This window comes from Lacerta agilis, chromosome 5 (genome assembly GCF_009819535.1).
Source record: "Lacerta agilis isolate rLacAgi1 chromosome 5, rLacAgi1.pri, whole genome shotgun sequence".
Classification (NCBI taxonomy): domain Eukaryota; kingdom Metazoa; phylum Chordata; class Lepidosauria; order Squamata; family Lacertidae; genus Lacerta; species Lacerta agilis.
The window spans coordinates 35367261-35379330 of record NC_046316.1 but is presented as its reverse complement, the minus strand read 5'-3'; the positions used below and the strand labels follow the sequence as shown (position 1 = coordinate 35379330).

Genomic DNA, 12070 nt, shown 5'->3' with positions numbered 1-12070 from the left:
TCTGCTTCCTTTTCATACTTTGCAGGCTGATTGCAGCATCTGGGCTTGATGAGGCAGGTGAACCTCATCTGCTCCAAGCCTACTCCAGCTGAGAAATCACACCCCTCCTCCCAGAGCCAGTAAGCCCCACCTGGCCAGCTGTCATAGGGACTCCACTCCAGATTTGTGTTAGGTTCACTCCTTACCATGGCCGTAGCCAAGGTGGGGGCGGAGGCTGCAACACACACACACCCCAACATAAATCCTGGATTCTTTACCCTTGTCCTTTCTTGAAGATATCCTGAAAGGCTGTGGAAGTTTAGGATCAATTTTCCTTCTCCTAGATGGGCTACCTTCCCAGGTTAACAAAACCCACCTGCTTCTCACTTCCCCCTACAGCATGTGCAAAAGCCACCACTGGATCCACTCTTGGTCTCATCTGCTCAATCCACCAGAGCTTGTATTTGCATGCAGGGGAAGTCCCTAACTCACTGACCTATTGGCTACCCCCATCTGGTTTAGCTGGCCAGTCAAAGCCATTCCTGGGTTGTGGCCGCTGTCGCATGCTGACAGCTTCTAGGGGCCACAGGTGAGAGCTGAGTTCAGGGTGGGAACCAAAGGTGGACAAACTACCAGAGAAGGAGCATGACATGTCCCCCACCAGAGATACTACCCCTCCCCTAAAGCATAAAATGGTAGCAAAGGATGATAATAAGATAAATGATACAGAAGAGAGAAAACATGGCACTAGAACTGTAAAAGAAGAAAGATACATCCTATTTATTTCAAAATAGTTTCTCTTTGGAAACATTAAAAAAAATTGAAAAATGACTTCAGTAGTACCTGTTGTCTCTTCCCCCTCCCCCTTCTGCCCCCCCCCCTTTTCCTGGTACCTTGTAATTACACTTTCTTCCAGAAGGTGGTACTGGAGCACCTCTGTAGTTTTTGAATAGCGATATCCTGAGCCTCTGTCACATCCAATATTTAATAAAGAGCGTCCTGGTTGGTTTGAAATATTCAGCTGATTTATGCCCCAATAAATATGTTAGTCTTTTACTGCATCACAATCACTCTCTTTTTCTGTATTTTCAGTTTCATAGAAATCATAAAGTTACATAGTACCATGTCCAGGGTGCCATAAAATAAAGCCTGATGTTCCATTATTAGAATAAATCCTTCCATGTGAAGAGAGGAATTACATTTCTTCTGGTATTAATCATACTCTACGAGAACTGTTCAAATACAATATTGGCACTAGAGGGGATCTTCAGATGATCTGATAGCATCAGAAATGCATCCTAAGCAATTGTGCTCTAGCACACTAGACCAAATGCCCTCTAGCCTTCCTTTAAAAAGCAGTAGGCTTGCATTAGGTTACCCCCTACCATGGAAGAGGTAAACCTCAGACACTTATATTTGCTCATCAAAGCAGTACACAGTGGTATCTTAGTTCTCGAACGTAATCCGTTCTGGAAGTCCATTTGACTTCAGAAACATTCGAAAACCAAGACGCAGCTTCCAATTGGCTGCAGGAGCTTCCTCCACTCAAGCGGAAGCTGCGTCGGAAGTTCGGCTTCCAAAAAAGTTTGAAAACTGGAACACTTACTTCTGGGTTTTCAGCGTTTGGGAGCCAAAACATAAGAGTACCAAGGCGTTTGAGAACCAAGGTATGACTGTATATAGACCAGGACTTGTATCCAGAGTAGCACCAAGTGCATTAGTGCAAGGATTTAATGTTGTACAATGAAACTTTCCCCACTCCTCTACATGCCTCCTAAATCTGTTCTGGGATTTCAGCAACTCTCTGGAACGGTCAAAGTTCTGTTGCACAACCATAAATCCTTGCACTAATGAAACAAAGGCATTGGATGCCACCCCAGATACTGTTAGACTACAACTCCACCATCCCTGACCATTGCCTATGCTAGAGGGAGCTGATGGGAGTTGTAGTCTGACATCTGAAGGGCCACAGCTTCCACCTCTCTAATATAGACAATCTTTTCATGGCTGTGAATAGAACAATTGTCTCCAAACCAGGATGTTAGGACTAGTCTATGTTGGATGGCAGCCGCTGTGTGTTGTGTGGCAGGTCAGTACTTTGTCATACACAGCTGCTTAATTTCAGGACATAGCGGTGGTAGACCTGCCCCATTCCACCCCTCTTCCGGGTCCAAAAGGACTCACACGGTGGCAATCGCATTATCAGTTGGACGCGCCTAAAATGGTTGCAACCCGTAACCATGAGATGGAAGAGACAAAAACTGGGACCAGCCTTCTTCAGCAAGACACATCCAGCTATCAAGCAGCCTGCCACATTCTAGACCCCAAGTCTACTCCTGTCACAAGTAGGGACCAGACAGTTGCCTGCACAGGCCACAGTAGCACCAGATGAGTAGACATGCGTAGGAGTGTCCATCAATTGACATGGCAAAAGATGAGATCCATGCACATTCAAGTCTCACTGAAATAAAAGGAGCCTAAGTGTGCTTAACTCCATATTAAATTGTGAGTCATCCCAGTGGTGAAAATGTTGGTTTTAAAAGCACTGAGTCCGCAATAACAACTAATAAAAAGTCTTTATGATGTTCTTAAGTCCTATGGAACCTGTAGTTTAGCGCCTCCTCTCTAGGTTTAGAGAAGCCACGTGTCCCATTAAATCCTGACAACATTTGGGGAGGGAGATAAAAAGCAGGACTCTTCTCAGTCACCAGAATGTGCTGGAGATTTATGTTCTGGCTCACTCAGTTTGTGATGGATGAGCAATTAATTTGTGGAAAGCAGAGTTAAAAATAAACAGGGAATGGCTCTCGTGTAATATTTCACTAAGCTAAGTTTGACCGCAATAGTGAAAGGCACCACATTGGCAAGCACAAATATTAGTTCACTGGGCAGTCTTGTGTTTGCTTAATGTGTTTGTGAGCACTCCACCGTTGGCCTGTGTGGGATGTAAAAAGAACAGGGGCAGTCAAACCCAACTTTTTCTAGAAGGTTGTCTCAGTCCTCAAGCCGGAACTTCCTGTCTTCCTGGACTGAGACAAAACTTCCTTATATGGAACTCTACAGTTGGGAGTGGCCAACTGTAGCTCAGGCCGGGCTCCATTTTGTCTATTGTCAGTTGTCGTGTTGATCTCTCTCTCTGACAGTTTAAAAGCAGCATTACTAAAAATGTACCGTTGGCACTAGGCCAAGTAGAAAAGGGGGACTTTCTCTCATAAGGAGAAAGTCACCACATGTATATTGTTTAGCAACTTTTAAGCCTGCCTCTAGGATCCTATGTGTGACTAGATGATTACTTGTGAGTAAACGTTTTTCACTTGATCGAAGACTGTGAAGTGTCTTATTGAAAGAGGGATCAAAAGGGGAAGACACCAGGACAACATTTTTATGACTCTAGCGAGTCTATGCATGTGAGGTGTGTGCGTGTGAGGTAAAAAGGGAATGTTAGCTCTGCTGATATTATCGAGCTTGTAAACGCAAGTTGGGATAGGATATCTAAAACAATATATTCTCTCCCACATCCCTCAACATTCCCACAGCCTGGAGTTAACAACGCTGCAAACTGGCACACTCATTTGCAATGTTGTGCTTTGTCCACTAGGTGGCAGTTTCCAACGCCTTGTCCAGGTTACAGCATGTTTTTCTGACTCTGATTTTACACCTTTTGTTTTGTTGCTCTTTGCATATTTCTCGTACACATGTGCCCATCTGCTTGCCCCCTCAATATAATTGTAAGAAAAATGGGTAGGTATGTGTGTGTAAAAGCAACAGCACGGACCACTTCAACATAAAATAAAAAATTCCTTCCAGTAGCACCTTAGAGACCAACTAAGTTTGTTCTTGGTATGAGCTTTCATGTGCATGCACACTTCTTCACATCTCTGAAGAAGTGTGCATGCACACAAAAGCTCATACCAAGAACAAACTTAGTTGGTCTCTAAGGTGCTACTGGAAGGAATTTTTTATTTTATTTTGTTTTGACTATGGCAGACCAATACGGCTACCTACCTGTCTCTTCAACATAAGTTGACCTGCTCATTGGTAGATGTGAGTGTTTCCTATGTCAAGCAGGAAGTATGGTAACTACAGAAAATTGCCTATTTTAAAATATATTCTTACTTAGATTTTTATAAACCACATTTTCATAGAAAATATATAAGAAAGCAGTGTACAAAATAAAAACTTTGACCATCATACATCAATAAAAAAAACCACATTCTTAAGGCCTGTCTGAAAGAAAGTACGGGTGCCTCCTGCTGACTTTCTATTGGCAAGGAGTTCCAAAGGGCAGGGTCTGCCACATTAAAGGCTCAGTTCCGGGCAATGGCTGGCCAAACCTCAGGAGGGTGAGGAACTACCATTGGAGGATCTCAGTGATCAAGGTGCAGGATAAGGAATTAGGCAGTCTGAAACAGGATAATGCTGTAGGACTGAAGAGAGTTACGCTGTGTTAGGATGGGGGGCGGGCGGAATGAGGACACCAGCTCCAAAGATCAGACACAAGAGTTGCCAGACCTTAGCAAAAGGTCCCACCTGAGCAAACCCTAAAAATAGTCATTGATCAGTTTGGCCCCTTCTTACATTGACCTGAGGGGGAAATTCCTTTCTAAACAATGTCATGGCAATCAGGTGGTCCTGAGCAAGCTCCATTTGTCAGTCTTTCTGAATTGCTCAGAGAGAAAAGGCGTTAGGCTCGGATCCACAATGCAAAATAGAATACAAATTTGGACAAAGCAGCTGTTTGTCTGCAGGTCAACGGTGTCATTTAAGCCCCTCCAGGAATATGGGCTGGGTTTATTTGTTTTTATTGCTGTTGACATTTGCTGAGACCAAAAGTATTGACTTCGCAAGGTGCTCTAAGTGCTGGTGAACAATCATTTAAATGATCCTATCTTTGCCATCTAGGGAACCAGATGCCTATCTGCCAGTCTCTACAGACCAGGATAATATATTGGCACTTCAATAGCCCTTGTGAACAATTGGTTTATGGCAGGGGTGGGGAACCTCAGGCCTGGAAACCAAAAATGGCCCTCTGGGCCTTTCTCTCCGGCCCTCAGGACTCTCCCTAGGCCACACCACCTTCTCACCCATAACCCAGTCCTACTTTGTGTCCTCCCTGATTGCTCTTGCTGGGAATGTGCCCTTTTACTCCCCCGCACTCCTCTTCCTCCGCCAGTGGAGCCACCTACCTCCTGTTGCTTCGTGGGGAGTCTTCCAAAGAAAGGGTGGGCCTTGATTGAATCCAGAAGGGCATTACTTAATATTGTTAAGCATCACTAACACAGATTAAGTTATTGCCTTAACTGTTAAAGAAATCCCACATAAACACTGGTGCTTTGTCGAGCTAATTTGTGTAATGCACCAGGAGAATTCTGTTTAGAGTGGGGGAGAGTAGATCACAAAAGACTGAAGCCAGTCGACACTGCAGGGATTATAGTATCTTCTAGGGCTATTGTAAGCAATGCTTACATAATGTATGCAAATCACTATGTATTTAAATGCCATATATCTACAGATACAGATCTATCCCTCCTTGTTTTCAGAGATTTCTGTTCAGGTGCTAAACTTTGAAAAGTTTCTCAGATCTACTTGGCATGTCAACTCAAGAGGCTGGCTACAGATGGTTTTACTAAACATCTGTACCACCACCTCACACAGAATCAGGCACAATCTCACCTAGAATGAGACATGCTTTAAGGCCATTGTAGTCAACAAGTTTAAGAACGCCCGGCTCTCAGTGACTTTCTGTGTAGCTAGAATTCACAGTGTTGTGACAAAAAGCTCCCTTTAATGCATGGAGATGGGGCAAACATTAAAACAACAACTAGTAAAAACCCTCCTGAGCACTTGTTTGGATGGCATGGCTAGCTAAGCCAGTGTTTTTCAACCACTGTTCCGCGGCACACCAGTGTGCCGCGAGATGTTGCCTGGTGTGCCGTGGGAAAAATTGAAAAATTCAAGAGAATTACTTTATATATAGTCAATATAGGCTAGGCACAGAGTTAAATTTTTTAACATTTTCTAATGGTGGTGTGCCTCGTGATTTTTTTTCATGAAACAAGTGTGCCTTTGCCCAAAAAAGGTTGAAAAACACTGAGCTAAGCAACCCCAAAGTGAGAAAACTCAACCCAAACTAGTTGACCTATCTGTATAAACTCAGAGAGCTGAAACCGAGTGATTGTGTGCAGATCACACAAGTAAACATTGGGCAAATGTTAATCTGTATTCCTTCTAAACTGCTTTAATATGTTTTTCATTCTCTCCCTGCTGTTCTCCTGAACACCAAACCTTGTTGGCAGAGAATTAACCAAAATGCCAATTTAAGAATTTTCTGTCTCTATATTATGTTACTGCATATCTGAACACACAAACTATGGCCTGCCCTTTTCACTACTACAGGTACCTGGCAAAGTCAACATGGTGTAAAGCAGGACTGGCAGTGTCCTAGGTTCAAAACCCCAACCAGTCATGAATCTTAAATCGTGATCTTAGGACAGCAACAAACTCTCAGAATAACCCATATTGGGGGCTGTTTGAGAGAATTTTGTTCATTTACCTATTTATCGATGTCTATCCCACCTCTCCTCCCAAGGAGCTCTGTGTGAACTGCATGATGTCCCCCTTCTCATTTCCCCCTTCACAACAACCCTGCAAAGTAATTTAGGCTAAACGTTGGTGACTGCTCCCAGATCAGTGAGCTTTGTGGCCAAGTTGGGCTTTGAACCCTGGCCTTCCAGGTCGTAGGAGCCCAACATTTTAACCCCAGGGTCCGCCAACATAGTACACTCTACATGTTGATAGGATTTGACTCAAATTATCCCTGACCACTAAGGGACGTGGGTGGCGCTGTGGTCTAAACCAAAGAGCCTAGGGCTTGCTGATCAGAAGGTCAGCGGTTCGAATCCCCGCGATGGGGTGAGCTCCTGTTGCTCAGTCCCTGCTCCTGCCAAACTAGCAGTTCGAAAGCACGTCAAAGTGCAAATAGATAAAAGTGCAAGTAGATAAATAGGTACCGCTTTGGCAGCTAGGTAAACGGCATTTCCATGTGCTGCTCTGGTTCGCCAGAAGCGGCTTAGTCATGCTGGCCACATGACCCGGAAGCTGTACAGTGGCTTCCTCGGCCAATAAAGCGAGATGAGCACTGCAACCCCAGAGTCATCTGTGACTGGACCTAATGGTCAGGGGTCCCTTTACCTTTATCCCTGACCACTGGCCATGTTGGCTAGAGCTGATGGGAGTTTGGAGTACAACAGCTATCACTATTCAGTTACACCAAGAAGGGAGAAGAGCCATGGAGTGCCTTGAAGAGGCAAAACTGTTATTTTGGAGAGGAGTGAGGGAGGGAGATGGGCAGTAATAAATTATAACCAGCAGCTGAGTAATGGTTTCCTTGACACCAACACAGCAATAGTTCTGTAGATCTCAAAATCTGGCTCCTGCAATTGCTTGGGTTAGCAGGGATTGAGAGGTCTAGGAGCTCAGGGTCTGCTCCTGGATCTCTCAGCAATCTGCAATGAACCAGCCAGGGTGTCTGATTCCCAACTGTTCAACAATGACAGCACAAAGAGACTAGTCTGGCCCTCTCTAAATTATGAAGCAGCTTGGGGAGAACCAGGAAGTGGTGTTTTCCTGGAAGGCATGTGAACGCCAGGCCTTGCACACAAAACAACTGCCTGGATTATTTCATTGGAAGGGCCTTTTGGATCTTGCGGGTCCAGCAAAAAATGTAGCTTACCTGGCCCTGCTATACTAAATGGAAAACGCTTATTTCTGATCGAACAGCAACAACCGACGATGCTTCTTTCCCCCATTAAAGCTCACCTTTGCCTTCTCTGACATCCATTTTACGACCCTGGCAGCTCTTTAAGGAAATACACTCTGAAATGGGTCTTCATTCCAGTCTGAAGAAGACGGCAAATGATATCCAGGCCCGTTTTTCTCCGAAATGTGTATTTGAACAAAAAAGAAAGAAAAAAGAAATGGCCGTTGCTCCGAGCGCGGGGTATTGAAATTCCCCGGTTGCCTTTTGAAGCCTCCTTCAATCGAGTCGGGCAGTAAACGAACATTTGCATAGACGGTAAAGGATGTGACAAGTCCTGTAAATCGCTTACAATCCAATGAAATGATCTCTCCGCAGACACGGTGGAGCCAGCCCTACCAGGGCTTTGGAAAATGTGCGAACAGCCTCTTTTGTCGGGGAGGCCTGATGATAATGAGCCGGTACTTATCTGGCCTTTGATGTCGTGTTTGCCCCCGTCGCTGTTTGCTTGGGGGCGCCCCATATAAGGTAAGATGCGCGTCGCGGCCTGCGCGTCCAAAGGCTTCGGCTCATCGAACGCTCTCGCACAGGACCCGGGCTCGTCTAACCCCCGACGGCAAGCGCGCCATGACCAAGGCTCCCTTCTCGGTGGAGTGGCTCTCCCAGAGCAGCCAATCCACCAACCACGCCCGGAGCAGGGAAGGAGTCAGCCCAGCCGCGTCTTCGGCCTTCCCCGACGGCATCCGGACCCAGCAGGGAGAGCCTCCGTCTAACTGCCGGCCTGCCGGGAGAGAACGAAGCCCGGTCGGGGGGAAAGTCGTTCCCAGGGGCCACGAACCACCTTCTGAACATCTCCCTTCGCTCCAGAAGAAAGTGGATTCCTCCTCGACTTCAGCAGGTACTACTTCTCTAGCAGGCTCCGATTCATGGAGGAGAGGCTATCAACTTGCCTTCACTATACTCTGCTTCCAATTTGTGTCCTGATTGATACCAGCTGCTGGGAAACGGAGCTGTGGAGAACGCTGTTGAGCTTCCCGTGGTCATCTGGTTGGCTACTGTTACAACCAGAAGCCGGATTTGCTGGCCCGCTGGCCTGATCCAGCACAGCTCTAATTGTCTTTGTAGGTCTTTTCCATTGATCTCCAGGTTTCTAAACTCACAATTCCTCGGAAGCAAGTGCCCCTGCTGTTGTTTTTTTCCGACTAAATAATGCAACTTTGGGGAATTCCCCTTCCAGCGTGGGGAATATTGCCCGTCGGGGCGCGAAGGGGTTTTTCTGGGGACGCTGGTTCGAAAGCCTAGGAGGTTGGGAAGGCGGCGTCAGCATTAATAATGGGAGGCGAGACACTGGATTGGTTTTCCTAACAATCGAGTACGGAATGGAGTATAGGCCACTTACTATTTTCCGGTTTCCCGGCTACTGATCAGATGCTTTGCTTCCCGGCCGAGCTGCGAGAACCATTGATCGCAAGCCGCTTTCCCCAAAACCCATCCGAGTCCTTCTTTCCACGTGAATTAGTGGCCTGTGTTTCCACCTTTATCTGTCAACTAAAAGCCAACTTTGCGGAGGAAGACCTGGCTGAAATATATCCCGATCCTGTGCGGGAAGTCCTACCGAGCTCTGTAAGAATTAATCACCCAGGTGAAACTCTTACATCGAATGGCAAGCTCAGGTGTAGGAATCATAGAATCATTGAGTTGAGGGTCATTTGGCCCAACGTAGAGCTCGAAACCACGACTCTTGAGATTAAAAGTCTCATGCTCTTATCAACGAGCTCCTCAGGAGTAAGGGAATCGCGACTGTTGGTGTGGCGGTTCAGACACTTTGCAAATGCCTCCCATCAGTCGGTCGCCTCTTTTTATTATCTTTTCGGCATCTATTGAAGTCCTTACTCTTTTAACAAGTCTTTAAAGTGGAGATCTCCCCACCCCCACCCCTGTCTTCTCTGCATTGGCCTAGAAGTCGCTTGTGTATGTTGCTATTGATGTTTTTATTGTGAAATAGTTCGGGGTTTTCAAAGAGAGCGATTGATAGAGCAAAATAAAATGGAGGATAATGGCAAGTGTTTCCCGGTGCTGTGAACGAACGGCGCTAAAACTGCAATCCGATACACATATATTGGGAGTAACTTCTCTTCCGTGCAATGGAGCTATTTTTTTTTTTATTAGACATGCATGTAGCCGTGGTGAGCCGGAAATAGCTGAGCCCAGCCTACTGCCCTAGGATTTGGGGGAGATAAAACCTCAAATCTCTCCCAACATGGGAAATGTGTTCCTTTATCCTAACCTACCCGCTATTGATTTCCACGGTGGGCATGTCCCTGACCATCTGGCTTTTGTCTCTTCTTTCTGCCAGAGGAGTCTGAGGCTCCCAAGCGGACGTGGAGTGCAACGGAGGGCAGCGAAGGGAGCCTCTCGGAGGGCCAGACCCCAGAAGAGAGCAGCGGCAGTAGAAGCACTAACAGCCGCCGCTTGCGCACCGCTTTCAGCGTGGAGCAGATCAGCACCTTGGAGAACTCCTTTAAGCGTCACAGGTACTTGGGCGCCGCAGAGAGACGCAAACTGGCCAGTAAGATGAAACTCTCCGAAGTTCAGGTAAGCGACCAGAGAGTAAAAGACAATAAAATAATCTAAGCTACTTTTGGGGAGGCAGGTGGGTATGGATGTGTGCATGAGATAATTTCCTTGACTGACTTCTAGTTAACTTTAAACAATTTTTACTACATTTTATATCATGCCTTTACTTCATCGTGAGGTTCAAGGTCCCCCCCCCCAAAGACAATCTGGAAATTACATGGTGATTTGGGAAATTTTAAAGAAGCAGAATGATTTCAACATAAAGTGAGGGAGAAATGCTCTGTTGACCAATGTATTAGTTCATCCACTTATGCTCTCTCTCTCTCTCTCCTATCCACAGATCAAGACTTGGTTCCAGAACCGGCGGATGAAAATGAAGCGTCAGTGGCAGGAGATGAGACCTGAACCCTTGCACGGAGTGCCATTTTACAGCCCCCTCCCTTTTGCACCTCAAAGTGGGCCTGTGTCCTATGTTTACTCTCCACACCAGCAGACTTTCGCTGGGAGGGAAGCTGTTCCTTCTGGCATCCCCTTCCCTCCAATGCCAGCTCTGACTCTGGATCCTAGAAGCAACTCTGGAGGGCCACCTGGTGCTCTCTGGCCAATGCCCATGCCCTACTTTGTAGGATGTCAGGACCCTAGAACTGTCTTCCTGCCCCTCTGAGTCAATCATCAATGATACTGCTGACCCACAGAAGGATTTGCACTAAAGTTTGCTCTTCCAGAGCTGTATTTATAGCTAACGAGATCCCTGGATACATAGGTTTTGAATATATTTTGCACAGAGATATAAATGGGAGAATGGGAAAGTGGGGTGAAAATAAATAACTACAATGTGTTCCCCCCAAAAAAGCTAATTCATTCAGCAAGACCTTACTGGGTTTTGACATTTAAACGAGGGCTTCACACAGACCAACTTCAAGCTGCATCTTAAATTTAGGCCATGCCATTGGGCAGAACAGCAACATCTGGAGAAGCCTGATATAAAATTAGACAAGAGCCCATCTCCTGTGATCGATTTAGCAAGATCAGCTTATGCTTGATTTAGGGCTTGATAATGTGTTGTTCGGAGAGTTGTGCAATAATAGCATCAGAGAGATGTTAAACACTGTGATTAACTTACTTCTTTGTAAGGGTGACCCTGAGAACATTGATGTGCCATAAAATTCTGGTGTTCATTCACAACCCACTGATAAAGTTGTCTGTGTTTGCAGTGCAATATATTGTACTTTATCAATATATTGCTCTTTATGATAAGATGTAAGCCATAAGCTAATTCAAAATGCTTTCTGCATTAATAGGTATGTTTTTATCTGGGGGGTGGGGTGAGGATTGGACTTTTTTTTGCAATATCAAATACAGAAAATAACTGTAACCATTTATTTTTGTAAAGATGTATGCATGTGCAGAATTCATCAGATATATACTATTGGTATATAGATCCCATAACAGCATGGGAACACTTTATTTGTGGGATTGCATTATTCCATAAATGCCCTTTCGAATATTTTTAAAATACCTAGAATTTTAATTTTAATTTTGTTGGGTAAACCACTTAAGAGGTTTTATTACAGTCAAGCAGTGCATTCATTTTGGTTTTTTTTTAAAAAAAAGCAGCTATATAATTTTAACATTTGTGTAGTGCTTCACATGAATTACCTAGTTGTAACGCTAACAACAATCCTGTAAACAAGATCCATGGGCAAAATGTGCCTCCAGACCCCTCTGGCGCTTGGAACTTTCCCCAAGGCCTCACCC

General features: G+C 45.3%; 1 protein-coding gene across 1 annotated transcript; it reads left to right on the top strand.

Annotated features, from left to right (window-relative positions):
• Window positions 1–8324: 8324 nt before the first annotated feature.
• VENTX (VENT homeobox) lies at window positions 8325–11632 on the top strand. Its single transcript, XM_033148067.1, has 3 exons — window positions 8325–8633; window positions 10092–10330; window positions 10653–11632. Exons 1-3 carry the CDS (start codon window positions 8363–8365, stop codon window positions 10974–10976), a joined length of 834 nt encoding a protein of 277 aa, XP_033003958.1. The 5' UTR covers window positions 8325–8362; the 3' UTR covers window positions 10977–11632.
• The last annotated feature ends 438 nt before the right edge of the window (window positions 11633–12070 follow it).